Source organism: Prionailurus viverrinus, unplaced genomic scaffold, assembly GCF_022837055.1.
Source record: "Prionailurus viverrinus isolate Anna unplaced genomic scaffold, UM_Priviv_1.0 scaffold_50, whole genome shotgun sequence".
In the NCBI taxonomy this organism is placed as follows: Eukaryota; Metazoa; Chordata; class Mammalia; order Carnivora; family Felidae; genus Prionailurus; species Prionailurus viverrinus.
Window position 1 is genome coordinate 211,500 of NW_025927613.1, and position 27,597 is coordinate 239,096.

Sequence of the window (27,597 nt, forward strand, 5' to 3'; positions counted from 1 at the left end):
TTTGAACCAAGGTCTGAAAACAAGTCTCCCTGTGCCACTTCTTTCTTAAGGATGAGATTCCCTCAAGTCAAAAGAGTCTGGAGGCTGAATTTCAGGGCTGGGGATCATAGTGTCCCTAATGAATAGGAAGAAACCTCATGGATGGTGGCAGCAACATCAGTGGAACAGGGTCACTCAGGTTTTGGGAGTACCCCATTGCTCCCCTCTGGATCTTTCTTTTCCACAGCACTCTCAGACGGCCCATGTCTGGGACCTCCCTTGGTGGGAATTTCCGATATATAGCTGGCTCATTCTGGAGTCTGCTTGAAGAATCCAGGTTAATAGGGGCTCCCCAGAACTGAGGATGGGGGCATCAACAAACACTAAAGAGCTCAGGGTGCCAGGAAAGATAGGCTTTATTTTTACATGTTGATAACGCTGTGGGAAGCAGAGTTTTTTGTAGCATTCAGGTATTGATGTAGGAAAGAGCCAAGGCCAAGAGGTCTGAGGTTTTTAGCAAAAAGAGGAATTCTTTAAGTACACATCTAGGCATCTTAGTTCAGGAGGAGAATGAGAACAAGGTGCGAGTGAGGAACGTCGTCAACTCCAGGCTCAGCCTTGGCTATGGATGAACCGAAGCTCATCAAAAGCTGCAGCCCCCAAATCCATGGCAACAACTGGAACACCCAGAGGACTCCCTCTCCCAGCAGTTGGAAGGCTGAAGTGGGCCTAGACAGACATCCGGAAACCGATGAGACCCCAGAGAGCAGCAGCTTCCGAAGCCAGTGGTACAGCAACTGTGGACACAGCAGGAGGGGACAGGTGGGGGGCAGGGAACTGGGCAGGGAGCCAGGGCCTGTGGGGCCTGAGGGGCCTGAGCGAGGCACTTCGGTGGACACTTGGGAAGACACTTGGCAGGGAGCTGACACTTCTGCTGGGTTTGCTGGCTGGACATCTTGGGAAAAGTTCAGTTACTCTGAAAAGCAATGCAAAGGTTTTGAAAGTTCAGTGACTATAAACTTAATTTGCATCAGTATTTTTCTCCAGATTCTGAAGTTCTATAACTGATTCTATGACTCCTGGATCCATATCTTTATAACAGAGAAGCCCCACTTTCCAGGCATAGGAAAAATCAGGCCAGGGGTCAGTAACTTCTACTGACCTGATTCTCCCAAGACTCTTGACTTCTGAGGCAGCAACTTGGGTACTTTCCAAAGTATTACCTTGTTTTTATAATATATTCTAATTTATGCATTCCAGAAACCACGTGGTTAGCCTGAGTCCATGGTTATACCACATGTTTTCTTCACCTCCTATTTTTTTTTTTTAATCTTTCTTACATCATGGGCTTGGCCTTCAGTTCTACTTTTCAGCCCTATGTATGTCTCTTGTCCTAAAAACTAGCTTCCCCCACCTGACCCCAATCTCAATTAACACTCATCCCTTCTGGGATTGCTGCTTCTGAGCCATCTGATGATTTCTGTGAGCCTGATCTTCCTGAAATTACCAGTTAGTTTCCATTCTCTCCAGCCTAGGGTGGCTTGTCCCATTCAGCTATGGTGTGGCAATTCCAGCCATTCCCAAACTGCCATCCGATGAGTAAGGACACTTACCTTGCTTCCCAATGTCAGGCAAGCAATGGATAGGTCAGGGGAAGTGAGGAGACAGTATGGTCTGAGGCCTTTTATACACATCCTGCACTCAACTCAAGAGAATGAGCCATGATAATATGAAAGCTCTTCCCAACCAGGTGGTTATGATGGCAACTTCCCACATTCCTGTGGCTCTGTCATTCTACCACTTTATCACTCTGGATCACTACTGGATTCTCATGAGTATTTTTCCAGAACATCCCTTCCCTCTATAAAACTTAGAAGTATTTCCATAAAGATAATAAGATCATGATTTACAAGGGCATTTACAATGGCCACCCTTGGGGATTGAACTTAGTGTTTCTGCAGGAATCTAATGCAAGCTTTAGATGAAAATCTAAGGCCATTATTGTTGGATCAATCTAGGACATAGATGGGAGTTTCTGTTGATTCTATTATCAGTTTGAAGCCAATAATCTTAGCACCCCTGGGTCACTACTGAGGGCTTAGTGTATCTGATTCAGATCCCAGGGTGCATAAGACATCAACCAACAATGTAGCATCATAGAAAGGCCCAGTTGGAAAGGATTTCAGTCTTGTACCTACAATACACACATAGATGAGGAACTGAGCACCAGAGAGGGCAAAGGATATGTTCAAAGTTGTGCAGTGTCTGAACTGGGAGCCAGGCACCCCTGCCTTTGACCTCAGTCCCTTCTTTTGAACCTGCTTGGTCATGTCCACTAGAATCTACTACCTCTCTGCCCACCAGATCCTTCTTCTTCATGCCACTCTCCACTCATTTGCTTTCCTTAGTTTATTATTTTAACCACTCTATCACCAATATAATAAATGTTCTTGGTCTTTTGGCTTATTAATGCACTTGACTGACAAGACACCAACCCTGGCTGAAACCTTCATGCTATGCTTAGCTGCTATAAAAACAAAAACAAAATCAAAACAGACTCTTTGCAGGTTGGCATCATCATAAGATCATGACCATCCACTTATGCTGGGCCCCAAACACTGCTTGGTGATTCTATATACTTCTCTGTGTTCACTCCACACACACACATCATGCCTTTTCTCCTCTATGAACCTCCAAAATATTCACTGTTACCTCTAGACAGATGATACTGTCTCTACTCCAAGGGTCAGACAGTAGTTGTCAAATGTAAGACACTTCAGCTTCCCACTATTGGGTCTTCAATCTTATGCCTATAGTCATCCTTTATGATCTCCTTGTTAGAAGAGATATGGCCTCTTTTCCTTTCTAAATACTGTCCCTGCTACTTTGGTCTGGGTCCTTGTGTGTTCAGACTCAGTCATATTAGTTTTTCCTGTGAAATGTTGTCATGATGCCCTATACTCCTATAACACCATTCTTGTATTTATTTTTCAGTATCACTCATCCTGGATAGAATGAAATCTCCATGTTCCTCAGCGCTTGCACAGTGCCTGACATATTGTAAGTGCTCAACAAATATTTGTTGAATGCCAAACTATGGAGAGAGACTAAATGTCCATCAACTGATGAATGTATAAAGAAGATGTGGTATTGGGGTGCCTGGCTGGCTCAGTCAATTGAGTGTCCAACTCTTGAATTTGGCACAAGTCATGATCTCAAGATTTGTGGGATTGAACCCTGAGTCAGGCTCTGTGCTGACCATGTGGAGTCTGCTTGGCATTCTCTCTCCCTCTCTCTCTGTCCCTCCCCTAACCATGCTCTTTGTGTCTCTCAAAATAAATAAATAAACATTTTTTTTAAAAAAAGATGTGATGTCAACAGCATATAAAAAGAATTATTCACCATGATCAAATGGGATTCATTCCTGGGATGCAAGGCTGGTTCAACATTCACAAATCAATCAATGTGATACATCACATTAATAAAAGAAAAGATAAGAACCATATGATCTTGTCAATCGATGCAGAAAAGGCCTTTGACAAAATTCAGCAACGTTTCTTAATAAAAACCCTCGAGAAAGTCGGGATAGAAGGAACATACTTAAAGATCATAAAAGCCATTTATGAAAAGCCCACAGCTAACATCATCCTCAATGGGGAAAAACTGAGAGCTTTTTCCCTGAGATCAGGAACACGACAGAGATGTCCACTTTCACCGCTATTGTTTAACATAGTGTTGGAAGTGCTAACATCAGCAATCAGACAACAAAAGGAAATCAAAGGCATCAAAATTGGCAAAGATGAAGTCAAGCTTTCACTTTTTGCAGATGACATGATACTATACGTGGAAAATCTGATAGACTCCACCAAAAGTCTGCTAGAACTGATACATGAATTCAGCAAAGTTGCAGGATACAAAATCAATGTACAGAAATCAGTTGCATTCTTATACACTAACAATGAAGCAACAGAAAGACAAATAAAGAAACTGATCCCATTCACAATTGCACCAAGAAGCATAACATACCTAGGAATAAATCTAACCAAAGATGTAAAAGATCTGTATGCTGAAAACTATAGAAAGCTTATGAAGGTAATTGAAGAAGCTATAAAGAAATGGAAAGACATTCCCTGCTCATGGATTGGAAGAATAAATATTGTTAAAATGTCAATACTACCCAAAGCTATCTATACATTCAATGCAATCCCAATCAAAATTGCACCAGCATTCTTCTCGAAACTAGAACAAGCAATCCTAAAATTCATATGGAACCACAAAAGGCCTCGAATAGCCAAAGTAATTTTGAAGAAGAAGACCAAAGCAGGAGGCATCACATTCCCAGACTTTAGCCTCTACTACAAAGCTGTCATCATCAAGACAGCATGGTATTGGCACAAAAACAGACACATAGACCAATGGAATAGAATAGAAACCCCAGAACTAGACCCACAAACGTATGGCCAACTCATCTTTGACAAAGCAGGAAAGAACATCCAATGGAAAAAAGACAATCTCTTTAACAAAGGGTGCTGGGAGAACTGGACAGCAACATGCAGAAGATTGAAACTAGACCACTTTCTCACACCATTCACAAAAATAAACTCAAAATGGATGAAGGACCTGAATGTGAGACAGGAAACCATCAAAACCCTAGAGGAGAAAGCAGGAAAAAACCTCTCTGACCTCAGCCATAGCAATCTCTTACTCGACACATCCCCAAGGGCAAGGGAATTAAAAGCAAAAATGAATTACTGGGACCTTATGAAGATAAAAAGCTTCTGCACAGCCAACAAAGCTAAAAAGGAAACAGCCAACAAAACTAAAAGGCAATCAACGGAATGGGAAAAGATATTTGCAAATGACATATCGGACAAAGGGCTAGCATACAAAATCTATAAAGAGCTCACCAAACTCCACACCCAAAAAACAAATAACCCAGTGAAGAAATGGGCAGAAAACATGAATACACACTTGTCTAAAGAAGACATCCAGATGGCCAACAGGCACATGAAAAGATGCTCAACATCGCTCCTCATCAGGGAAATACAAATCAAAACCACACTCAGATATCACCTCACGCCAGTCAGAGTGGCCAAAATGAACAAATCGGGAGACTATAGATGCTGGAGAGGATGTGGAGAAACGGGAACCCTCTTGCACTGTTGGTGGGAATGCAAATAGGTGCAGCCACTCTGGAAAACAGTGTGGAGGTTCCTCAGAAAATTAAAAATAGATCTACCCTATGACCCAGCAATAGCACTGCTAGGAATTTACCCAAGGGATACAGGAGTACTGATGCATAGGGGCACTTGTACCCCAATGTTTATAGCAGCACTCTCAACAATAGCCAAATTATGGAAAGAGCCTAAATGTCCATCAAGTGATGAATGAATAAAGAAATTGTGGTTTATATACACAATGGAGTACTACAGGGCAATGAGAAAGAATGAAACATGGCCCTTTGTAGCAACGTGGATGGAACTGGAGAGTGTGATGCTAGGTGAAATGAGCCATACAGAGAAAGACAGATACCATATGTTTTCACTCTTATGTGGATCCTGAGAAACTTAACAGAAACCCATGGGGGAGGGGAAGGAAAAAAAAAAAGAGGTTAGAGTGGGAGAGAGCCAAAGCATAAGAGACTCTTAAAAACTGAGAACAAACTGAGGGTTGATGGGGGGTGGGAGGGAGGGGAAGGTGGGTGATGGGTATTGAGGAGGGCACCTTTTGGGATGAGCACTGGGTGTTGTATGGAAACCAATTTGACAATAAACTTCATATATTGAAAAAAAAAAAATAAAAAGATGTGATGTGTGTGTGTGTGTAATGGAATATCACTCAACCATGAAAAAGAATAAAATCTTGCCATTTGCAACAATGTGGTTGGAGCTAGAATGTATTATGCTAAGCAAAATAAGCCAATCATAGATAGACAAACACCATATGATTTCACTCATATGTGAAATTTAAGAAACAAAACAGATGAACGCATGGGAAGGTTGGGGGAAGAGAAGAGAGGGAAACAAACAACAAGAGACTCTTAATGATAGAGAACGAACTGTGTGTTGATGGAGGAAGTGGGTGAGAGATGGGTTAGATGGATGATAGGTATTAAGGAGGGCACTTATTGTGATGAGTACTGGGTGTTTTATGTAAGGGATGAATCACTGAGATCTCCTGAAACCAATATTGCACTGTATGTTAGCCAACTAGAATTTAAATAAAAAATAATATTTGTTGAATGAATTAATGAGTTATTTGTGTTTGAGACAAGGGTCTGCCTCCTTTCACACCTTGAAAGAGGTGTACTTGGGAGGACAGGCACATGTAGCAGGTGTGGGAGATACTCCCAGGGTGGAGTTACCCATACTGACAAGCTGCAAGAATTTTGCAGTGGATCAGGGCTCTGGTCCTGGCTCTGCTACTGCCTCTGGGTTTCAGAGGAGACTGGATCAGATTATCTAAGTACATCACCAAGCCTATATTTGCACTTATGAGCATCAGACCTCCAAGTGCTGCCTTTCCTGTTTTTCTCTTTTCCCTGAACATATTTTACCTGGGATCAATGTGGAAGTGAACTCAATGAAAAGGAGAAAGATGAAGGCTAGTGTGTATATGGTGATGTGGAATATTGGAAGGTGTATGAAGTTGTTATATGAGATAGCAACTTCATATAGTCTAGTTAGTTCATCCCACTTATCAGACAAATTCCTTACTTAACTTCTTGTCTGGTTGTACCAAAGCAGAGAATTATGTATATATGTGACTCACCTAATTGCTCTTCTCCTAGTTGCAAATGTGAGCTCTTGAAGTCCTGATCAGCAGGGATAGGCAAAGTTATGTTCCTTCCATGCATGGCCCCCACTAAAATATTGCAAATAATTTCCAAAGGTTGTAAAACATTGTTCTATTGGATTGACTCAATACCACCAATGAACCACTGGTTCAATGAAGAAAATTATTTATCCTAACAGAAATTCCTTTCTTATAGTAACTTTGCAAATATCACTTTAAAGACATTTATTTACTGAGTGATGGTTATGTGCAGGGTTTTGTGAATTCAGAGAAGATTAAGATTCTTCTTTGTCTTAAGATGCAAGTGGGATAATAAAGGGAAATACTGGGAATTAAAATTTATTCTCAAACCATCAAACATGTTATTTGAATTATCACAATATATCAGCTCTATGAGTTTCTTAATGTTAACCCCACTTTACAGATTAAAAAAGACTGTGGCCCAGAAAGAAAGTGAGCACTAGTCAGGAAGTGAGAGGAACTGGTATTCTAGATAGAGGAAGAGAAGCACAGGCATAGGCATGGAGATGTGTAGGGGCATAATCGTTTCTGGAAACAGATGGGCCATAATATTTGGTAAGAGCATAGTATTGGGCACTAGCTGGGTAGAAAGAAATGAAGGGCCCAGAACATCAAGAGTTTTACTTGTTGGGTTATATACTTTAGCCTATAGATCAATGGCTTCTAAATTATACTGCTTGGAACCCTGTTGCCAAGGATGTTCAAACATCAACTCTTCCAAGAGCCACACTTCTGGGTAGAGTGAGTTGATCTGTGTTGCTGCCCTTCCAAACTTGTTCCCTGCCTCCTCCGTTGTCTATTGCATCAGCTCCATGTCTTTACATGTCATGGAAGCTGGAAGATCAGTCTTGGAATCGGAGCACTGGCATCTTGACCATGGGTATGTTATTTAATATTTTTTTGAGATTCATCTTTTTTTAAATCTGTATAATGGGATTAGTAATAACCTCAGAAAGCTATTGTACTGTGATAATGCAGATAACGTTCTACAGATAGTAGTTTGGAAATACATTTTAATTTCTTTCCTTTCCTCAACATCATGTCCCATCATCACATGGGGGTCCCTAAACTTTTTGAGTCACAAAAATTAAAATATCACAAATACTTAGTTCCTGACTAATTGAACTGCCTGGGATGGGGATCATGAGCAGAAAACACTCTGGGCTTCTGACTTACCCCCGTTGCAGAGTAATTATACCTGTACCTGCTTTATATATTGAAGGTATAATTCAATTTATTTTTTTAAATTTATTCATTTTTGAGAGACAGAGCATGAGGGGGGAAGGGGAAGAGAGAGAGGGAGACACAGAATCCGAAGCAGGCCCCAGGCTCTGAGCTGTCAGCACAGAGCCCGATGTGGGGCTTGAACTGACGAACTGCGAGATCATGGCCTAAGCCGAAGTTGGACACTCAACCGACTGAGCCACCCAGGCGCCCCAGTTGTACATTCAATTTAATTTGAAAACAGTATCATGCTGCTTTAAATGGTTTGACCAAGACAATCTGGGCATCCCTGACCATTTAAGCAACAGAAGAACCTGATAAGATTTACATTTTAGAAAGATCACTCAGCTCAAGTGAACTTAGGTGTTATGATTTAGTTACTCAAGAAGATGAAGTCCATGATGAATGTCCAGGCTACAAGTTTAATGCAAAGATTAGAGATGGACGCAAGTGACATCCCTTGTCCCTTGTAGACAAAGGGTTTTTACTTGGCTGAGTTGAGTCTGGACACAGCCCATGTATTCCTGGATTCTGTTCTTATCAATTGAAGCACTTCCTAACCATCCTGCCTACTTGAGGAGTCAAGCATGCTATAGATTCCTGTTTGTCTTAGGTGTGCCCCTTAATAGAAGGGTGAGACCAGCCTTGGCATGCATGAAATTCAGATTCTTATCAAGCTAATTCCCAAGTGATGAAAGAACAGAAAACAAGGATCTTCCTTTTGCAAGAGTAGTCAGACCTTTGAACAATCTTCCTATAAGCCAGAATCCCAGTGGGCAAGCAGACATATGGGTCTGACCCTGGCAAAAATCACTGAGAGAGGATTCATGGTTCTTCCAAAGGCAATGGGATTTATACCTGGCTTGTTCAAGGACTAATGTTGCTTTTGCTTCTCTTGGGGTGGAGGGAACAGTCATGACCCATGTTCAATGACCTGGTCCCATTGGTCTCAAGCCATCCCAATTAGTGTGTAAAAGAGAGAGGACAAGACTAACTCAGCATGACACATTCCCATCACTTCCATGAGGTGGCCTCAAAAGTCAATCACCCTCCCTTATCTGTATAGTGTGGGCTACAGACATAGGCCTACTATATATAATATGGTGGTTAAAACAAATGTTTATGACCAAGGAAACCAACACCCTGCCCAGCACTGAGTAGGTGTTCTGTAAGCTGTAGTTACAATGTAAGTATGATCATTATTGACTGAAGTCCTGGGTATTTCCCAGCTTCTGAGTCTTGTTCCTGTGGCACTGGTGGGGAGCATACACAAAGATCATCTGGTAATGGTATTATAGCCCCTCTTTTCTCTCATATATCCAACTGCAGAAAACTCCCTTGGATTGAAGTAGTAGGTTGTCCCTGGAGCACGGGCCTGGTCCTGACACTGAGGCATGAGTCATTTGCCTTCTCTAGGCCTCAGGGTCTCCATTTGTGAAATGAGTGTTTGCTGCTGTGGTTTTTATCTTGTTCCCTGTCATAATCATGAGAGAGCTCTGTGCTTGGAGCTGTCAGATCACACTAGATCCTGGGTGACATGATGAGTTATCATCCTTAATAGTTGTAAGGATCCTTCTACTATGTAACAAATGTTAAGACCTACATATAGGCTATACATATAGGCTATAATGCCTCTTTCAACCCCAGGCTCTACCCTGGCCCCTCAGCTGACTTCAGTGAGTGGGGCAATAGCTAAAATGTGTCTTGTGTTTACAAATGTCACCATCAAACAATACCTTTTAGTCTTAAGATAGGAAGGGATGAAGACTGAGGTCACTTTGCCTGTCTTCTTCCTATAGACACTGATCCCAAAAAAAATACTTCTAAATCTTCCAAGAAAGTAAGGGCCCACAGCCTATAGTGACAGAGCTTTCTTGCTCCTGTGTGACTTCATTCCTCTCTTCTGATGTCATAGTAAGTACCTCCCACCAGGCTTCACAGGACAGCTCTTTGGCTCCATCATCTTCCCATTCTTAAAGACTGCTGTACTGATAATGTCTCTGACTCATCACAACACCATGCTAATGACTTCACTATCATTCTCCCCACTGTGCCAAAGGAAGATAACTCAGAGACTGTATTTTCTATCCTGCAATTAACACATCTTCAGAATCATCAGAGAAGGATAAGGACTGTGAAAACCTTTTACCACCACCACTGCAACTACTGATCCAATAATTATCTTTACCTAGGAAGGCCACTACTATAAAATATGAGCATAGGGGGCGCTCATTATTAAGACTTAGGCAAGTTCCTCAGACTTTTTGTGCCTGCACTATCATCTGTGACATCAGGACTTTCTGTTCTGTTATTCTGTGAACGTATAGTTCTCAGCCATTCATACTTTCAGAGACAGTGGTCACCCACCTCTCCCTAACATTTGTACCACATTTCATATGATTTGTTTTTGCCTCTTAACAACCCTGTGGGGTGGATATCACTACATACAGAAAAACTGAGCATTGGAGAGTTTAAGAGCAAGTGCAGATCACAGTTTCTTGGTTCTGAAGTGATAAAGCCAACCCAGCAAGGATTGCTTGAAACAAGGAAGTTGTTCTTTCAGTCTTGGTCTAGGTGCTGTTATAGATCAGGGATTCTAAACCTGGTTGTACCATCTGAAAAACACTTTTAAAGTTCAGATTCCTGGTCCCCAACTGAGGCCTATTGAGTTATAATCTCCACATAATGAGTTCTAAGCATTTGCAATGTTTAAATTCCCAGGGGATTCTGCTAGTTTGGAAACTATAGTCCTAGAGTGTTCTGTTCTTGAAGTACAATAGAACTGTAGCCAGCCCACAAAACATTCCGGTAACGTTCCCACAGCCTCCTACCTTCCTACAAGCTCTTCTGGGGATCCTCATAGACAGCAGACATAGGGAGGACAGGCAATTCACAAAATCCTTCAGCCCTCGAGGGGTCTTAGCACACATCTAGTATATTTTTCTACCTGGCGCTTCCATATTCTCTCCTGTATGCTTAATGATAAGCTTTCTGGGATAAACTGACTTTTAGTTGGAGAACTCTTTACCTCACAAAGCAGCCCATTTCTTTCTATTATCTTTGTTAGAAATTTTTCTTTATAAATGCATGCACTAGATAATAAATGATGATAATGCTTCAAAAAAGCCATTCTTGACATAGCTGGCACTTAAGTACTTGTTGAATGACTGAATTAATGAATAATAAATATGCTATTTGTCTTAGTTATATGCCTTCCTTCCACAACTAAGAGTTGAAGATTCAAAGTCATTTTACTCAATTCACACAGTGAAAATTGTGGCAGAATTAGAACTATACCTAAGGTCAATTGATTTCCAACCCATTGTTTATGCCTGGGGGTGGGCAGAGGAGGAGAGGGACACAGGTAGCAAGAGGACAGCAGATTCATTCAACACCACCCCCTTGGGGGCACAACATCAGAGTTAAGCGTCTATGTCTGCACCCAGATCATCTGGCTTATATTCCAAGTTCCCTTATTTATTAGTTGCACAAAATTAGGCTTGTCACTTGTCTTCTCTGTGCCTCAATTGCTCATGTGTAAAACGTGATAAACATTAATTCTATTTCCTAAAACTGTTGTGAGGATTAAATAAGTAGTATGTATATGGTAATAGTAGAGTGTTCCTCCACAGTAAGCTCTGTGTAAATACAGATTATTGCTGTTGCTCTTTGTGCTATTATTGTTGTAATATTTATAATAATAATAATATTTGATATTTGGGTGGTTCATTGTCCCTTGTTATAATATTTATATAATAATTTATTATTGTTGTTATTTGGTTAGTTCACTATCCTTTGTTGTAATATTTATAATAATTTAATGGTAATTATTTGGATAGTTCAGAATTCCTCAGTGATGAAAACCTACATTTTTATTTCTCGAAAGACTTGCAAATAGTCTTTCCAAATACCAGTAAATGCCAAGAGAATTTGTCAGGACCCAGACAAGCTGGTTTCACTATCCTCTTTCCACCCTACCCCCAGGACCACCACCACCTCCTATAGAAATCTCATGGGGCATGCATGGGTTGGGGCTGTAGCTATGACAATGGATACTGAAATGGATCAGACAAGAATTCAAGGTGAATTAGAGTCAAATATTTGGGAAATGGTTTTCATATATCGGGGTTATTATATGAAGCTATAATCAGGAAAGTTCCCTACAATTCACTCATCTGAAAGCTATGAGATCAAACTAAGTAGGCACTAAAGACACAGTAGGGCTAGGGCTTGGTTCAGGCAGGGGCTGAGTCTGCATGGGGCTTAGGGTGTGGCATTCACTGCTAGTCCTGTGGCAATAGAAACAGGACAGAAAGGAGGATCCTGGGAAGATGGCAGCGTAGGAGGACGTTGGGCTCACCGCGCGTCCTGCTGATCACTTAGATTCCACCTACACCTGCCTAAATAACCCAGAAAACCACGAGAAGACTAGCAGAATGGAGTCTCCGGAGCCAAGCGCAGACGAGACGCCCACGGAAGAGGGTAGGAAGGGCAGAGAGGCGGTGTGCACTCCACGGACTGGCGGGAGGGAGCCGGGGCGGAGGGGCGGCCCGCCGGCCAAGCAGAGCCCCCTAGTCTGGCTTGCAAAAGCGAAGCGACCGGATGGAGTGTGTTCCGACAGCAACCGGGACTTGACATCTGGAAGATTATAAGTGAACAGCTCTGCTCGGAAAACGGGAGGGCTGGACGACAATGGAGGGAGAGTTGTTGAGCCCCAGACGACAGAGCTCAGCTTGGCGGGGAACAAAGGCTCTCTCCTGCGCCATCTCCCTCACCCATCCCCCAGCCAAAATCCCAAAGGGAACCAGTTCCTGCCAGGGAACTTGCTTGCACCACGCACACACCCAATACTGTGCTTCTGCGGATCCATCCCTCCAGTGGCAGGTCTGACTCCCTCCCGGTGCCACAGCACCCCTCTGGAAGCAGATCTCTGAAAGAAAAGTGAGCTGAGCCTACCCCTCCTGCCCCTGTGCACCTTGCCAATCCACCCCAGCTAATACACCAGATCCCCAGCACCACAAGCCTGGCAGTGTGCAAGTAGCCCAGATGGGCCATGCCACCCCACAGTGAATCCCGCCCCTAGGAGAGGGGAAGAAAAGGCACACACCAGTCTGACTGTGGCCCCAGCAGTGGGCTGGGGCAGACATCAAGTCTGACTGCACCCCGCCCACCAACACAAGTTATTCAAGACAGCACAGGGGAAGTGCCCCACACTCCCACACCACTCCAGGTACTATCCAAAATGACCAAACGGAAGAATTCCCCTCAGAAAAACGTCCAGGAAATAACAACAGGTAATGAACTGATCAAAAATGATTTAAACAACATAACAGAAAGTGAATTTAGAATAATAGTCATAAAATGAATCGCTGGGCTTGAAAACACTATAAAGGACAGCAGAGAATCTCTTGCTATAGAGATCAAGGGACTAAGGAACCACCAGGAAGAGCTAAAAAATGCTATTAACGAGCCGCAAGATAAAATGGAGACGACCACAGCTCAGATTAAAGAGGCAGAGGAGAGAATAGGTGAACAGGAAGATAAAATTATGGAAAAAGAAGAAGCTGAGAAAAAGAGAGATAAAAAAATCCAGGAGTATGAGGGGAAAATTAGAGAACTAAGTGATGCACTACAGAGAAATAATCTACGTATAATTGGTATTCCAGAGGAGGAAGAGAGAGGGAAAAGGTGCTGAAGGCATACTTGAAGAAATAATAGCTGAGAACTTCCGTGATCTGGGGAAGGAAAAAGGCATTGAAATCCAAGAGGCCCAGAGAACTTCCTTCAGACATAAATTGAATTGAACTTCTGCATCACATATCATAGTGAAACTGGAAAATACAAGGATAAAGAGAAAATTCTGAAAGCAGCTAGGGATAAATGTGCTCTACCATATAAAGGGAGACCTATAAGACTCGTGACTGATCTCTCTACTGAAACTCTACAGAAAGGAATATCAGGAGATCTTCAATATGATGAACAGAAAAAATATGCAGCCGAGAATCCTTTATCCAGCAAGTCTGTCATTTAGAATAGAAGGAGAGATAAAGGTCTTCCCAAACAAACAAAAACTGAAGGAATTCGTCACCACTAACCCAGTCCTACAAGAGATCCTAAGGGGGATCCTGTGAGACAAAGTGCCAGAGACATCACTACTAGCATGAAACCTACAGACATCACAATGACTCTAAACTCATATCTTTCTATAATAATTCTAAACGTAAATAGACTAAATGTGCCAACCAAAAGACATAGGGTATCAGAATGGGTAAAAAAAACAAGACCAATCTATTTGCTGTCTACAAGAGACTCATTTTAGACCTGAGGACACCTTTAGATTGAGAGTGAGGGGATGGAGAACTATCTATCATGCTACTGGAAGTCAAAAGAAAGCTGGAGTAGCCATACTTATATCAGACAAACTAGACTTTAAATTAAAGGCTGTAACAAGAGATGAAGAAGGTCATTATATAATAATTACAGGGTCTATCCATCAAGAAGAACTATCAATTATGAATGTCTAAGAGCCAAATACAGGAGCCCCCAAATATATAAAACAATTACAAACTTAAGCAACCTTATTGACAAGAATGTGGTAATTGCAGGGGACTTTAACACCCCACTCACAGCAATGGATAGATCATCTAGACACATGGTCAATAAAGAAACAAGGGCCCTGAATGATACATTGGATCAGATGGACTTGACAGATATATTTAGAACTCTGCATCCCAAAGCAACAGAATATACTTTCTTTTTGAGTGCACATGGAACATTCTCCAAGACAAATCACATACTGGGTCACAAAACAGCCCTTCATAAGTATACAAGAATTGAGATCATACCATGCATACTTTCAGACCACAATGCTATGAAGCTTGAAATGAACCACAGGAAGAGTCTGGAAAACCTCCAAAAGCATGGAGGTTGAAGAACACCCTACTAAAGAATGAATGGGTCAACCAGGCAATTAGAGAAGAAATTAAGGACTATATGGAAACAAATGAAAATGAAAATACAACAATCCAGACGCTTTGGGATGCAGTGAAGGCAGTCCTGAGAGGAAAATATATTGCAATCCAGGCCTATCTCAAGAAACAAGAAAAATCCCAAATACAAATCTAACAACACACCTAAAGGAAATAGAAGCAGAACAGCAAAGACAGCCTAAACCCAGCAGAAGAAGAGAAATAATAAAGATCAGAGCAGAAATAAACAGTATAGCATTGAAAAAAACTGTAGAGCAGATCAACGAAACCAAGAGTTGGGTTTTTGAAAAAATAAACAAAATTGATAAACCTCTAGCCAAGCTTCTCAAAAAGAAAAGGGAGATGACCCAAATAGATAAAATCATGAATGAAAATGGAATTATTACAACCAATCCCTCAGAGAAACAAGCAATTATCAGGATATACTATGAAAAATTACATGCCAACAAACTGGGAAACCTGGAAGAAATGGACAAATTCCTAAGTACCCACACGCTTCCAAAACTCAATCAGGAGGAAATAGAGAGCTTGAACAGACCCATAACCAGTGAAGAAATTGAATCAGTCATCAAAAATCTCCCAACAAATAAGAGTCCAGGACCAGATGGCTTCCCTGGGGAGTTCTACCAGACGTTTAAAGCAGAGATAATACCTATCCTTCTCAAGCTATTCCAAGAAATAGAAAGGGAAGGAAAACTTCCAGACTCATTCTATGAGCCAGTATTACTTTGATTCCTAAACCAGATAGAGACCCAGTAAAAAAAGAGAACTACAGGCCAAAATCCCTGATGAAAGTGGGTGCAAAAATTCTCATTAAGATACTAGAAAACCGAATTCAACAGCATACAAAAAGAATTATTCCCCATGATCAAGTGGGATTCATTCCTGGGATGCAGGGCTGGTTCAACATTCGCAAATCAATCAATGTGATACATCACATTAATAAAAGGAAAGATAAGAACCATATGATCTTGTCAATCGATGCAGAAAAGGCCTTTGACAAAGTTCAGCAGCGTATCTTAATAAAAACCCTCGAGAAAGTCGGGATAGAAGGAACATACTTAAAGATCATAAAAGCCATTTATGAAAAGCCCACAGCTAACATCATCCTCAATGGGGAAAAACTGAGAGCTTTTTCCCTGAGATCAGGAACACGACAGGGATGTCCACTCTCACCGCTGTTGTTTAACATAGTGTTGGAAGTGCTAGCATCAGCAATCAGACAACAAAAGGAAATCAAAGGCATCAAAATTGGCAAAGATGAAGTTAAGCTTTCACTTTTTGCAGATGACATGATACTATACATGGAAAATCCGATAGACTCCACCAAAAGTCTGCTAGAACTGATACATGATTTAGCAAAATTGCAGTATACAAAATCAATGTACAGAAATCAGTTGCATTCTTATACACTAACAATGAAGCAACAGAAAGACAAATAAAGAAACTGATCCCATTCACAATTGCACCAAGAAGCATAACATACCTAGGAATAAATCTAACCAAAGATGTAAAAGATCTGTGTGGTGAAAACTATAGAAATCTTATGAAGGTAATTGAAGAAGCTATAAAGAAATGGAAAGACATTCCCTGCTCATGGATTGGAAGAATAAATATTCTCAAAATGTCAATACTACCCAAAGCCATCTATACATTCAATGCAATCCCAATCAAAATTGCACCAGCATTCTTCTCGAAACTAGAACAAGCAATCCTAAAATTCATATGGAACCACAAAAGGCCTCGAATAGCCAAAGTAATTTTGAAGAAGAAGACCAAAGCAGGAGGCATCACATTCCCAGACTTTAGCCTCTACTACAAAGCTGTCATCATCAAGACAGCATGGTATTGGCACAAAAACAGACACATAGACCAATGGAATAGAATAGAAACCCCAGAACTAGACCCACAAACGTATGGCCAACTCATCTTTGACAAAGCAGGAAAGAACATCCAATGGAAAAAAGACAATCTCTTTAACAAAGGGTGCTGGGAGAACTGGACAGCAACATGCAGAAGATTGAAACTAGACCACTTTCTCACACCATTCACAAAAATAAACTCAAAATGGATGAAGGACCTGAATGTGAGACAGGAAACCATCAAAACCCTAGAGGAGAAAGCAGGAAAAAACCTCTCTGACCTCAGCCATAGCAATCTCTTACTCGACACATCCCCAAGGGCAAGGGAATTAAAAGCAAAAATGAATTACTGGGACCTTATGAAGATAAAAAGCTTCTGCACAGCCAACAAAGCTAAAAAGGAAACAGCCAACAAAACTAAAAGGCAATCAACGGAATGGGAAAAGATATTTGCAAATGACATATCGGACAAAGGGCTAGCATACAAAATCTATAAAGAGCTCACCAAACTCCACACCCAAAAAACAAATAACCCAGTGAAGAAATGGGCAGAAAACATGAATACACACTTGTCTAAAGAAGACATCCAGATGGCCAACAGGCACATGAAAAGATGCTCAACATCGCTCCTCATCAGGGAAATACAAATCAAAACCACACTCAGATATCACCTCACGCCAGTCAGAGTGGCCAAAATGAACAAATCGGGAGACTATAGATGCTGGAGAGGATGTGGAGAAACGGGAACCCTCTTGCACTGTTGGTGGGAATGCAAATAGGTGCAGCCACTCTGGAAAACAGTGTGGAGGTTCCTCAGAAAATTAAAAATAGATCTACCCTATGACCCAGCAATAGCACTGCTAGGAATTTACCCAAGGGATACAGGAGTACTGATGCATAGGGGCACTTGTACCCCAATGTTTATAGCAGCACTCTCAACAATAGCCAAATTATGGAAAGAGCCTAAATGTCCATCAAGTGATGAATGAATAAAGAAATTGTGGTTTATATACACAATGGAGTACTACAGGGCAATGAGAAAGAATGAAACATGGCCCTTTGTAGCAACGTGGATGGAACTGGAGAGTGTGATGCTAAGTGAAATGAGCCATACAGAGAAAGACAGATACCATATGTTTTCACTCTTATGTGGATCCTGAGAAACTTAACAGAAACCCATGGGGGAGGGGAAGGAAGAAAAAGAGGTTAGAGTGGGAGAGAGCCAAAGCATAAGAGACTCTTAAAAACTGAGAACAAACTGAGGGTTGATGGGGGGTGGGAGGGAGGGGAAGGTGGGTGATGGGTATTGAGGAGGGCACCTTTTGGGATGAGCACTGGGTGTTGTATGGAAACCAATTTGACAATAAACTTCATATATTGAAAATAAAAAAAAGAAACAGGACAGAAAGGACCTGTCAGAGAGAAAAGTAGAATTTCTAGGACCTTCAATCAGAAGGAGAACAATGGAGACAACTATAGGCGCTCGTAGGAAGGGCATGCTGAAGCTCCAGGGAGAAGGATGGCAAGTGCGAACTAGAGAGAAGTATGGAAGTTAACGTGTGTGTGTATTGTGTGCATGTGAGAGAGAGACATATTTGTGTGTGTGAGAGAGAGGGGTGTGTGAGAGAGACGTGTGTGTGTGCATGTGTGTGTAAGAGAGAGATGTGTGTGTGTATGTGAGAAAGAGACGTGTGTGTGTGTGAAAGAGACGTGTGTGTCCATGTGTGTGTTAGAGAGAGGCGTGTTTGTGTATGTGAGACAGAGAGAGACGTGTGTGTGTGTATGTGAGAGAGAGAAGTGTGTGTATGTGAGACAGATGTTTGTGTGTGTGCGTGTGTGTGTGAGAGAGACGTGTGAGCATGTGTATGTGAGACAGAGAAAGGTGTGTGTGACAGGCATGTGTGTGTATGTATGTGAGAGAGAGACATGTGTGTGCGTGAGAGACAGATGTGTGTGTTAGAGATGTGTGTGTGTGAGAGACATATGTGTGCAAATGTTTGTGAGAGACATGTGTGCACGTGTGTGTTAGAGAGACGTGTGTGTGTGTATGTGAGGCAGAGAGAGATATGTGTGTGAGAGAGATGTGTGTGTGTGTGTGTGTGTGTGTGCATGGGTTTGTGTGTGTGTGAGAGAGAGAGAGGTGGGGCAGGGGTCCTGTACTTGTCACATGGTAGATAACACAAGCAGGGGGTGAATGAAGCAGAAAGTCATGTATTTAGGCCCCTTTATCTTAAGTCAAGCATATCTCACACCAGAATGAAGAATGGAGATATTTTGTTGGCCACATTTCAAGGATGGGTCAATTCCATCCCTCGTGAACAAAGCTCTAAATAGACCTGAGAGATCTTCTGCTTTCAGGCATCTGCTTTTTCTTCATTGACCGTCTCTGCCATTGCATAAGCAGCATTACATTGCATAAGATTTTAATACAACATGACTTTTTCAGTGGGAGACAAAACAATAGTGCTTTGTCATTTTCATCTGTGATTGTGTTCTAGGAATGTCGTTAAGTATATCGCTGATCACTGCAAAAAAATTCCTTTAGATTCCACTGTTAGGAGGGCAATAATTCCCTTGAAGTCTGTATATATTAGACCATTTGCCTCTGTATATTTTATCTTTCAGGAAGCTCAGAACTAATCATTAGTCTGAGGTATAATAACTGTGTAGGTCACAGATTGAATATTTGTGCTCTTTTCTCAACTCACAGTCTATTTCCCATTGCTTTCTGATTTTCCACTTGTAGTTTTATGACAAAGATGCTATGCCCTCTCCTGCTCTGGTTCATAGGAAGAATCCAAACTGGTTCTAACATGTTCCTGGGTATGGAGTGAGGCTTTCTCCTGCCCACAGTCCTACATGGGTATCCATTGATCTCACCTTTTGTGCCAAAACCATGTAGGAAGAGGGTCTGCTAGGGTGGGATGGTGGAAGGAGGAAACCAAGCAGAGCCTCTGTTTAGGAGATGATCTCTGGTGGGTGAAGGTCCTCATGAAAGACTGTCCATTTCAATTCAGTCCCTTGATCCTCATGATGCCCTGTCTTTCCCTTGACCCATCCTTACCCAGCCTCAAGGATGCTGGCTCACTCATTCTTTCCTTTTAATCAATAGTCTTTATAGCCTCTAGAGGAAAGAAAAAATTGCTCATTTAGCATGCACTGACTCCAACGCATTCCACAATTTTGTTTTCACAGTAGAGGACCTCATATCTGCATACTGGGATTGAACAAATATGTGAATGTGTGCAGATGGAAGGAACTAGATTTCTCACTGTTCAAGTGAGAGGTTGTAGATAAGAAAGAAAGAGATGTTGGCCAAGAAAGAATTCACTGAAAATTTAAACAAATAGGTATTTATTTGGGCAACTAGAATTGCAATTCCAGAGACAGATTCAGGTAAAAACCTGACTTGTGTTGTGAGAAAAACTAAGAGGCTGCCAGGGAGAGTGGTAAAGGAAAAGGGTCATGAATACAACGGTCATTTAGGTCCTCCATGCAAAACAGGGGTTTAAAACAGGTTAACTTCAGGGTACCTGGGTGGCTCAGTCAGTTAGGCATCTGACTCCAGGTCAGGTCATGATCTCTCAGTTCGTGAGTTCGAGCCCTGCACAGGGCTCTGTGCTGACAGTTCAGAGCCTGGAGCCTGCTTTGGATTCTGTGACTCCCTCTCTCTCTTCCCCTACGCTGCTTGCACTCTGTCTCTCTCTCTCTCAAAAAATAAATAAACATTAAACAAACAAACAAATAAACAAACAAACCAGGTTAACTGGGATTGGTTGGATTAATATGCAAATGAGGGATTGAAACTTGTCAAATCACATTGGCTCCTTCCCAAATGAAGAATGCAAACAATTCAGGGGCCATAGTGAGGAGGGAGTTAAGTTCAGGCTGAGCTTAACTTTTCACAGCTGGCAAAAATTTAGTTTCTCCCATAAGGATGCACATGAATTTCTCTCCTTTGGCCTCCTAGCTAGGCTTGCTTGCTCCATTTTGAAATCTCCTTTTACAAAGTCTAGAATAAACCATGGGACACTGAATTAATGTAGACATTATGAACTCATGTTTAGCTTAATATAGATACAGAGGGATTATGACTAAAATAATTATAGGTATGTGTGTAGATGCTGGTTACTATACACACATATATTTCCAAGTACTGAGAAGTGATGACACCCCAGTAGTAAGGAATAAACCAGCTCTCAGATCTTGGTTTACAATCAATTTCCCAATAAAAGAAACCAGGGGTCATAATAAAAATAGCTGAATCTAGGTCTGGGTCAGAGATTATACAAAGTGAGCCTGAAGCATATGATACATAGTGCCCTACAGTAAGGATGTGCTTTAAAAAAAGGACACAGGAGCTGACTGAGAGAGGTCCCAAAGCTGGAAGGTTATGAACAACAAAATAGAAAGCATGGCATTGGATTACAACCCAAAATATAATATAGTTATCCAATATCCATGAGTCAATACTGATATTAATAAATGATGTTAGAAAGAGAGAGAGAAAGAGAGAGAGAGAGAAATATGAACAGACAAATCTTACAGAAACATTCCAAATAACTTATAGATACTGTCCCTTCAAGGAAGTAGAGTGTAACTCCCTACCTCTTTGAATGGGCTACACTTAGTGACTTCCTTACAAAGAGAAGAGCATGGAAAGGGAAAGAAAAAGAGGACCTTTACATGGAAAACCTGCAAACACTGCCATAGACAGATGGTGAGAATCAGTGTCAACAGTGAGGTCATGTTGATAGCATGTACCCTTGATATAATAGGATGAGAATGGCTTTATTCCTGTGATTTTCCTCCCCCCAAATCCATAATCCCATTCTAAGAACTTGAAAAACACACCACACAAATCCCAGTTGAGAGACATTCTACAAAATACATACCTCAAAACTCTCAAGGTCATCAAAAATAAGTAGTCTAAGCATCTATCACAGTCAAGAGGACCCTAAGGAGACAAGACAACTGAATGTAATGTGGTGCCCTAAATGGAATCCAGGAACACAACAATGACATTTAGTAAAAATTAAGGAAACCTGAATAGAGTATGGATATGGACTTTAGTTGATAATAATACAGGGGCACCCGGGTGGCTCAGTTGATTGAGCATTCGACTCTGGCTCAGGTCATTATCTCACTGCTCGTAGGTTAAAGCCCCAAGTTGGGCTCTGTGCTGACAGCTCAGACCCTGGAGCCTACTTCATATTCTGTGTCTCCCTCTCTCTCTCTGCCCCCCCCTCCCCCACTTATGATCTCTCTGTCTCTCTCAAAAGTAAATAAACATTAAAATTTTTTTAAATTTTTAAATAAAAAACAATATCTTAATATTAATTCTTTAATTGTAACAAACATACCATGCTAATGTAAGATCTGAACCACAGAGTAAACCACATGCAGTAAACATGGGAAATTCTCTATACTATCTTTGCAACTTTCCTGTAAATCTATAACTATTCTAAATAAAAAACCTATTAAAAAATTAAGTGCATGCCAAATATGTTACAACTAATATTTATTGAGCTAAATATGTCAAAATGTTACCTATGACATCATATATAATCCCCTCCACAGCCTCATGAGGCTACTATTATTTTATCTAATTTTAAAAATTTTATTTTGATGTTTATTTATTTTTGACAGAGAGAGTGTGAGCAGAGGAGACACAGAATCTGAAGCAGGCTCCAGGCTCTGATCTGTCAGCACAGAGACCGACTTGGGGCTTGAACCTATGAACCATGAGATCATGACCTGAGCCAAAGTCAGACACTCAACCAACTGAGCCACCAAAGCACCCCACCTAATTTTTAGATGAGAAAACTGAGGCCTAGAAAGGCACAGAAACTTGCATAAGATCACAGGGTTTTCAAAGATTTGAAATGGGTTTCATTTGACTGGGGTCTGAACATGTACTTGTTCTGACAAGTACACACAGATGTGTGTAAAAATGGGATGTGATTTCATTTGTTTTTAAAATAAAGTAATACATTTACATGCAAATTAAAAATCAGGTAATCCAATAGGTTGTAATATGAAAAGAAATGTCTCATTCTAAATAATCAGCGTATGCATTTATTTCTTTGTCTCCTTCTAGACATATCTATTCACTTCCCCAATGAAGCACAATGGACCACGTTCACCATCCCATCCCACCCTCCCTTTTATTTAGACATGTTTTATTTTTCATGCTCCTATTGGCTTACCGCTATAACTTTAAATACTATAACTCAAACCCAGTTTCTTCACCTGCCAAGCTGAGGCAACATTTCCTGACTTCCCATTAAATAAGAGATCACATCAGCACAACATAGCTTCTTTTGGCTTAGGATGATTTTGTTTTCATATTTTATTTGTGACAGCTTTACAGGAAAAAATAAAGCAATGACTTTTTATTACTATTTGTGTTATATCATGGAACACATGGTATGTAGTAACAAAGTATGGTCCACCAGACGTTGTAAAGTAAGCTGCTGAAAACACACTGGACCCAGGGCATAAGCTAGGCTAGCTTCCCTAGAGGTGACCAAGGGGCCAGGCTGGTGAGAGAACGTCTATGGCAAATGGAGACCACAGGGAGCCGGGCACTCTGAGGCAGGGCTGACCTGACCTGAGGCCACTGGGTTCAGTTCAGTTCCCAAGTGAAAATGTCCCTTCTGGAAGGCTGCTATGACTACTGGTTGGAAGAGGACAGAGCCCTGTTGAATGGCTCACCCAGGAGTCTTTCAAAGTCCCTCTAGGAACTCTTTAAAACATCACAGCTCACTTTCTTAAAAAATTTACATGTTTTTCACTTAGCCCATGCAATACTGCGGTAACAATTTTTAAAAATTAGACAAAAGAACATATTAAATATCAAATACTCTGTCAAAATAAAATTACCTAATTAGAAAATGTTGAAAATGTGTAACTATTTAACATTCATTAAAAGTGTGTAGTTAGAGTCAAAAGAAAAGTGGTTGTACCATTTAACTGTTTTGGATATCCCTATAAATATAAGATTTTGGATATAAGATGTTTTGCACAAAATGTGAAGTTTACATTTTAATTATTTATTATAGGAAAAATGTAAATGTACAATATTAAAATGAAACCTTACTGAATCCACACCAAAAAAAAATTAACAATATTAACATTTTTGATGTACAGACATATTTAGAAAATGCAAAGATGCCAAATGCAGACCTTTATGAAGAAAAATAATGATAAAATTAGTAGATTTTTTTCAAGGTAGGAATTTCAAAATCAATTTGATGCAGACTGGACACTGTAGTATGCAATAATATATAAGTTGAACAGTTACCAAGGGGAATCCAAGTACTGACTGGAGAATTGAGGAGACCAAATATTAAGTAGTACTCTTGTCAAAGAAAATTTGTTTCAGTCAAAACTTTTTTTTTAATTGTTGTTTGGTGAGTGTCCACCTTTGTATAGAACAAAAATAAAAATAGAAGAAAAGAGATTCTTAGATATTACACAATCAACCAAATGTTGACATTTTGCTTTTTTTCTTAGGTAAAAATGAGATTTTTCCACACAGAATTCTCTCACACAAACATAACTGAACACCTAAAATCAAGGATATTTAAAACTTATCAGCCAAATATGGAAGTGCAACCAATGGTATATCAAAATTCATAAGACACTGCTTTATACAATAAATAGCATGCTTTTTCACTTCAAAAAGAGAAGGCATCTAATCTTTTTTTTTTTTAAAGTACAGATTTCATGGCAGTACAATAGGTAGATACTTGGTAAGTTCCTCAGAAAGTATATTTTTATTTCCCCACAAAGTGGATCTTTCCTTTAGCTATAGTAATTTTTTAACATAGTACTCACTCTTGCTCTGTTTAAAAAAAAAATTTAACATTTATTTATTATTGAGACACAGAGACAGAGCATGAGCATGGGAGGGGCAGAGAGAGGTGAAGACACATAATCTGAAGCAGGCTCCAGGCTCCAAGCTCCAAGCTGCCAGCACAGAGCCTGACACGGGGCTCAAACTCATGAACCATGAGATCATGACCTCAGCCAAAGTCAGGAGCTTAACTGACTGAGCCACCCAGGCACCCCCACTCTTGCTCTTGAACAAAATAAGTCTCTTTCTCCAAAATGATTTTCTTAAATGGAGGCATTTTAATTGCTTCTAACATGCAATCTTTCTGGAGAGTCTGAAAAAAAACTTCATAGTCTTTGACAATTTTAAAATTCCAACTCTAAAGATTTATCTTAGGAAAATTACTAAGAATAATCACCAATGAGAATGTTTATTTTATTATTGTTTACGGCAAAACATGGAAGCAACATTAAGTCCCCTGAATCAGGGAACTCGTTACACAAATCATGATGCATTCATATAATGGACTATAATAGTGTTGATCAATATTTATTAGCACAGAAGAATATTGACAATTGTACTATTAATTAAAAGATCAGATTATAAAGTATTCTGAAATTATCCCATTTTGTGACTTTCTTTAGAAAATTTGGAAATAATCCTGAAATTATTAGCAGGAGTTATTTTTAGGCAGTAAGATTTTTGATTGGTCTTAATCATCTTCCTTATGCTTATCTACATTAATATATCTTTATATGGGTATGCATCATTTTTTAGAAAGAAAAATTACACATTCAAAATTATAATTATATACAATTATGCTCTATCTATATACCTATATAGTGAGATATATGCTAGCAGAGGCAAAATCAGGTCACAGCAGTCAGGAAGATTGCTAAGGTTTCAAAATTGGCATCTTGTGTTTTGGGAATCATAGACAAGCTGACACTCTGCCCTGAGACTAAGCAATAGAATTCATTGGGCTGGGTACTTAGTTAAAAACATATTTTCAGTTTCCCCCAGGAAAATGGGAATCAGCTAAAAATTATCACCTGGAACTTACACTGATATGCAACTACATTGAGCCTCAAGCCTCAAGGCCCCCAGGTACCTCTACTTTATTTCAAGTCTGCCCTACCCTGGGGCAACAGACCCTAGGCATGGGCCCAGACTGTCTTCTAAGGTACAGTCCTTTGGGACCTGGGGTTTCATACCTGGCTTATGAGTTGTTTCATATGATCATCTCACACCTGGAAGTCCAGCCAAGTTGAAGTCCATGTCATTGGCAAGTACCCCACTTGTATGTGGAAGGACCATTTCCACCTGGAAAGTTCTTCCCCTCGTTCCACACCCAGCACCAAAGTCTGCTTGTCTTTAAAAGCCTTGTTGAAAACAACTACCCCAGAGGCCTGTTCTCCCTCAAGCAGCATGCTCTGCTTCAGATTTCTCTTTCCAAGACCCAGGAAACCACTTTTGATCTGCACCGTCAGGATGAGTCTCTCCCTTCTGTCCTTGACTTTTTGTACTCTTTTCTTCCTTTGAGTTCATACAAAGTGAGAAAAAAAGAAGTATGTCAATCACCTTAAAATTATATTTATTATTATACATATTTCAATCTACAACGTACATTGCTTCTCGCACTAGATTGTAAGCTTTTCTAGAACAGGAACAAATCTCCTATTACATTGAGGAACACAGAGCACAGTATAGAGTAGGTGCTCAACATATGCTTACCACACTGAAGCTGTCAGTGCGAGGATTATGCAACAACATGGGTTGACAGCTATGAGGATACAGAGACAGAAATCTCAAACCATGTGTCTTTGAATCACCAGCATCTTGAAACAGTCAGCATCTTGGGAGGAAAGAAGAAGGTGCAGCCTCCACCTCAACCCTTACAAGGGATCTCAGGGGTTCATAGCAGCCATAGCTTCAACTCCAAGTTGTTGCTGAGATGAAGGAGTGGGTGGAAGACAGGAGCAGGAGTGCAGCTTATAGGGGCCAGGAAATGTTTTCCAGTCCAAATGAGAAGGGGGGACCCTGAGCTTCCCAGCGGAATAAAAGCAGAAACCTGGGTAGGGAGAGAGAAACTGTACCTGTGTCCCTCTCCTTTGGGCCAGTCACCTTAGCACTCCTCCTCTTTGATGTGGTAGACTGTGGCACCACTGAGGCAGCAGGGTTTCTTGCAGCGAGCCCTCTGAGAGTGTCCCAGACTCTGATCTCCTGGCTTCTGGGAACTGGAATCACTGACCTGGACTCCTGGATGGAGGTCACAGAAAGGAGCAGAGTAGGCAGGGAGGGAGGGGTTTGGGCACTGGGGAGGGGTACATTTGGGAGCAATAGGGGGCTCCCAATATTGCTGCTTCTGCTGTGACATCAGTGGGCTAGTGAGTGGAAGCTGGAAGGAAAAAGAGCATTGGATTAGGTCAGGGCCTTGATTCTTTCTCCATGGGCTGGGACTGTCAAAATGAAGCTGGCATTTACAACCTTCTAAAATCCATCCCAGGAAGGACAGAAATGGGTCTGAGAGGGTAAATTGGGGGAGTGAGCCATGGTGGGAACCCTCAGGGGACCCACTCACCAACAACCAAGCTAATAACTTATTCTTCTTAAACAAAATGCAGCTGAGTTGAGCAGACCATCCACTTTCCCAGGCCAGTGTCCACCATGTTCAAGTGTGAAGGAGAAGCAAATCTCTACTCTTTCTTCACTCAGTCTTACTTTGCTCTGAGTGTCCTAATCCTGCTTGTATCTTCTTTGCCTCTTCATCCCTCTGTCTTCTATAATTTTCTCCCATGTTAAATAATTTGAGGTCTTTTGCAGGGACCACTTCCCTTCCCTAAAGCTCTCTTACCTGGTGAGAGGAGAAATCAGGCCTGCTTTTGCA

General features: G+C 40.9%; 2 protein-coding genes across 3 annotated transcripts; both read right to left on the reverse strand.

Annotated features, from left to right (window-relative positions):
* Positions 1–415: 415 nt before the first annotated feature.
* LCE7A (late cornified envelope 7A) lies at positions 416–9,853 on the reverse strand. Of its 2 annotated transcripts, none has more exons than XM_047848044.1 (2): positions 9,756–9,853; positions 416–955 (listed from the first exon to the last, which is right to left on the reverse strand). In XM_047848044.1, the coding sequence occupies exon 2, from the start codon at positions 932–934 to the stop codon at positions 623–625; it is 312 nt and encodes a 103-aa protein (XP_047704000.1). In that variant the 5' UTR covers positions 935–955; positions 9,756–9,853; the 3' UTR covers positions 416–622. The 2 variants fall into 2 exon arrangements, with proteins under 2 accessions (XP_047704000.1, XP_047704001.1); XM_047848045.1 differs by lacking the exon at positions 9,756–9,853 and adding an exon at positions 6,751–6,797.
* A 2,429-nt stretch (positions 9,854–12,282) lies between these two features.
* Positions 12,283–27,087, reverse strand: LCE6A (late cornified envelope 6A). Its single transcript, XM_053447917.1, is given in 2 exon segments — positions 12,283–12,308; positions 26,835–27,087. Coding segments are annotated over 2 exon segments (279 nt in total).
* Positions 27,088–27,597: the final 510 nt, after the last annotated feature.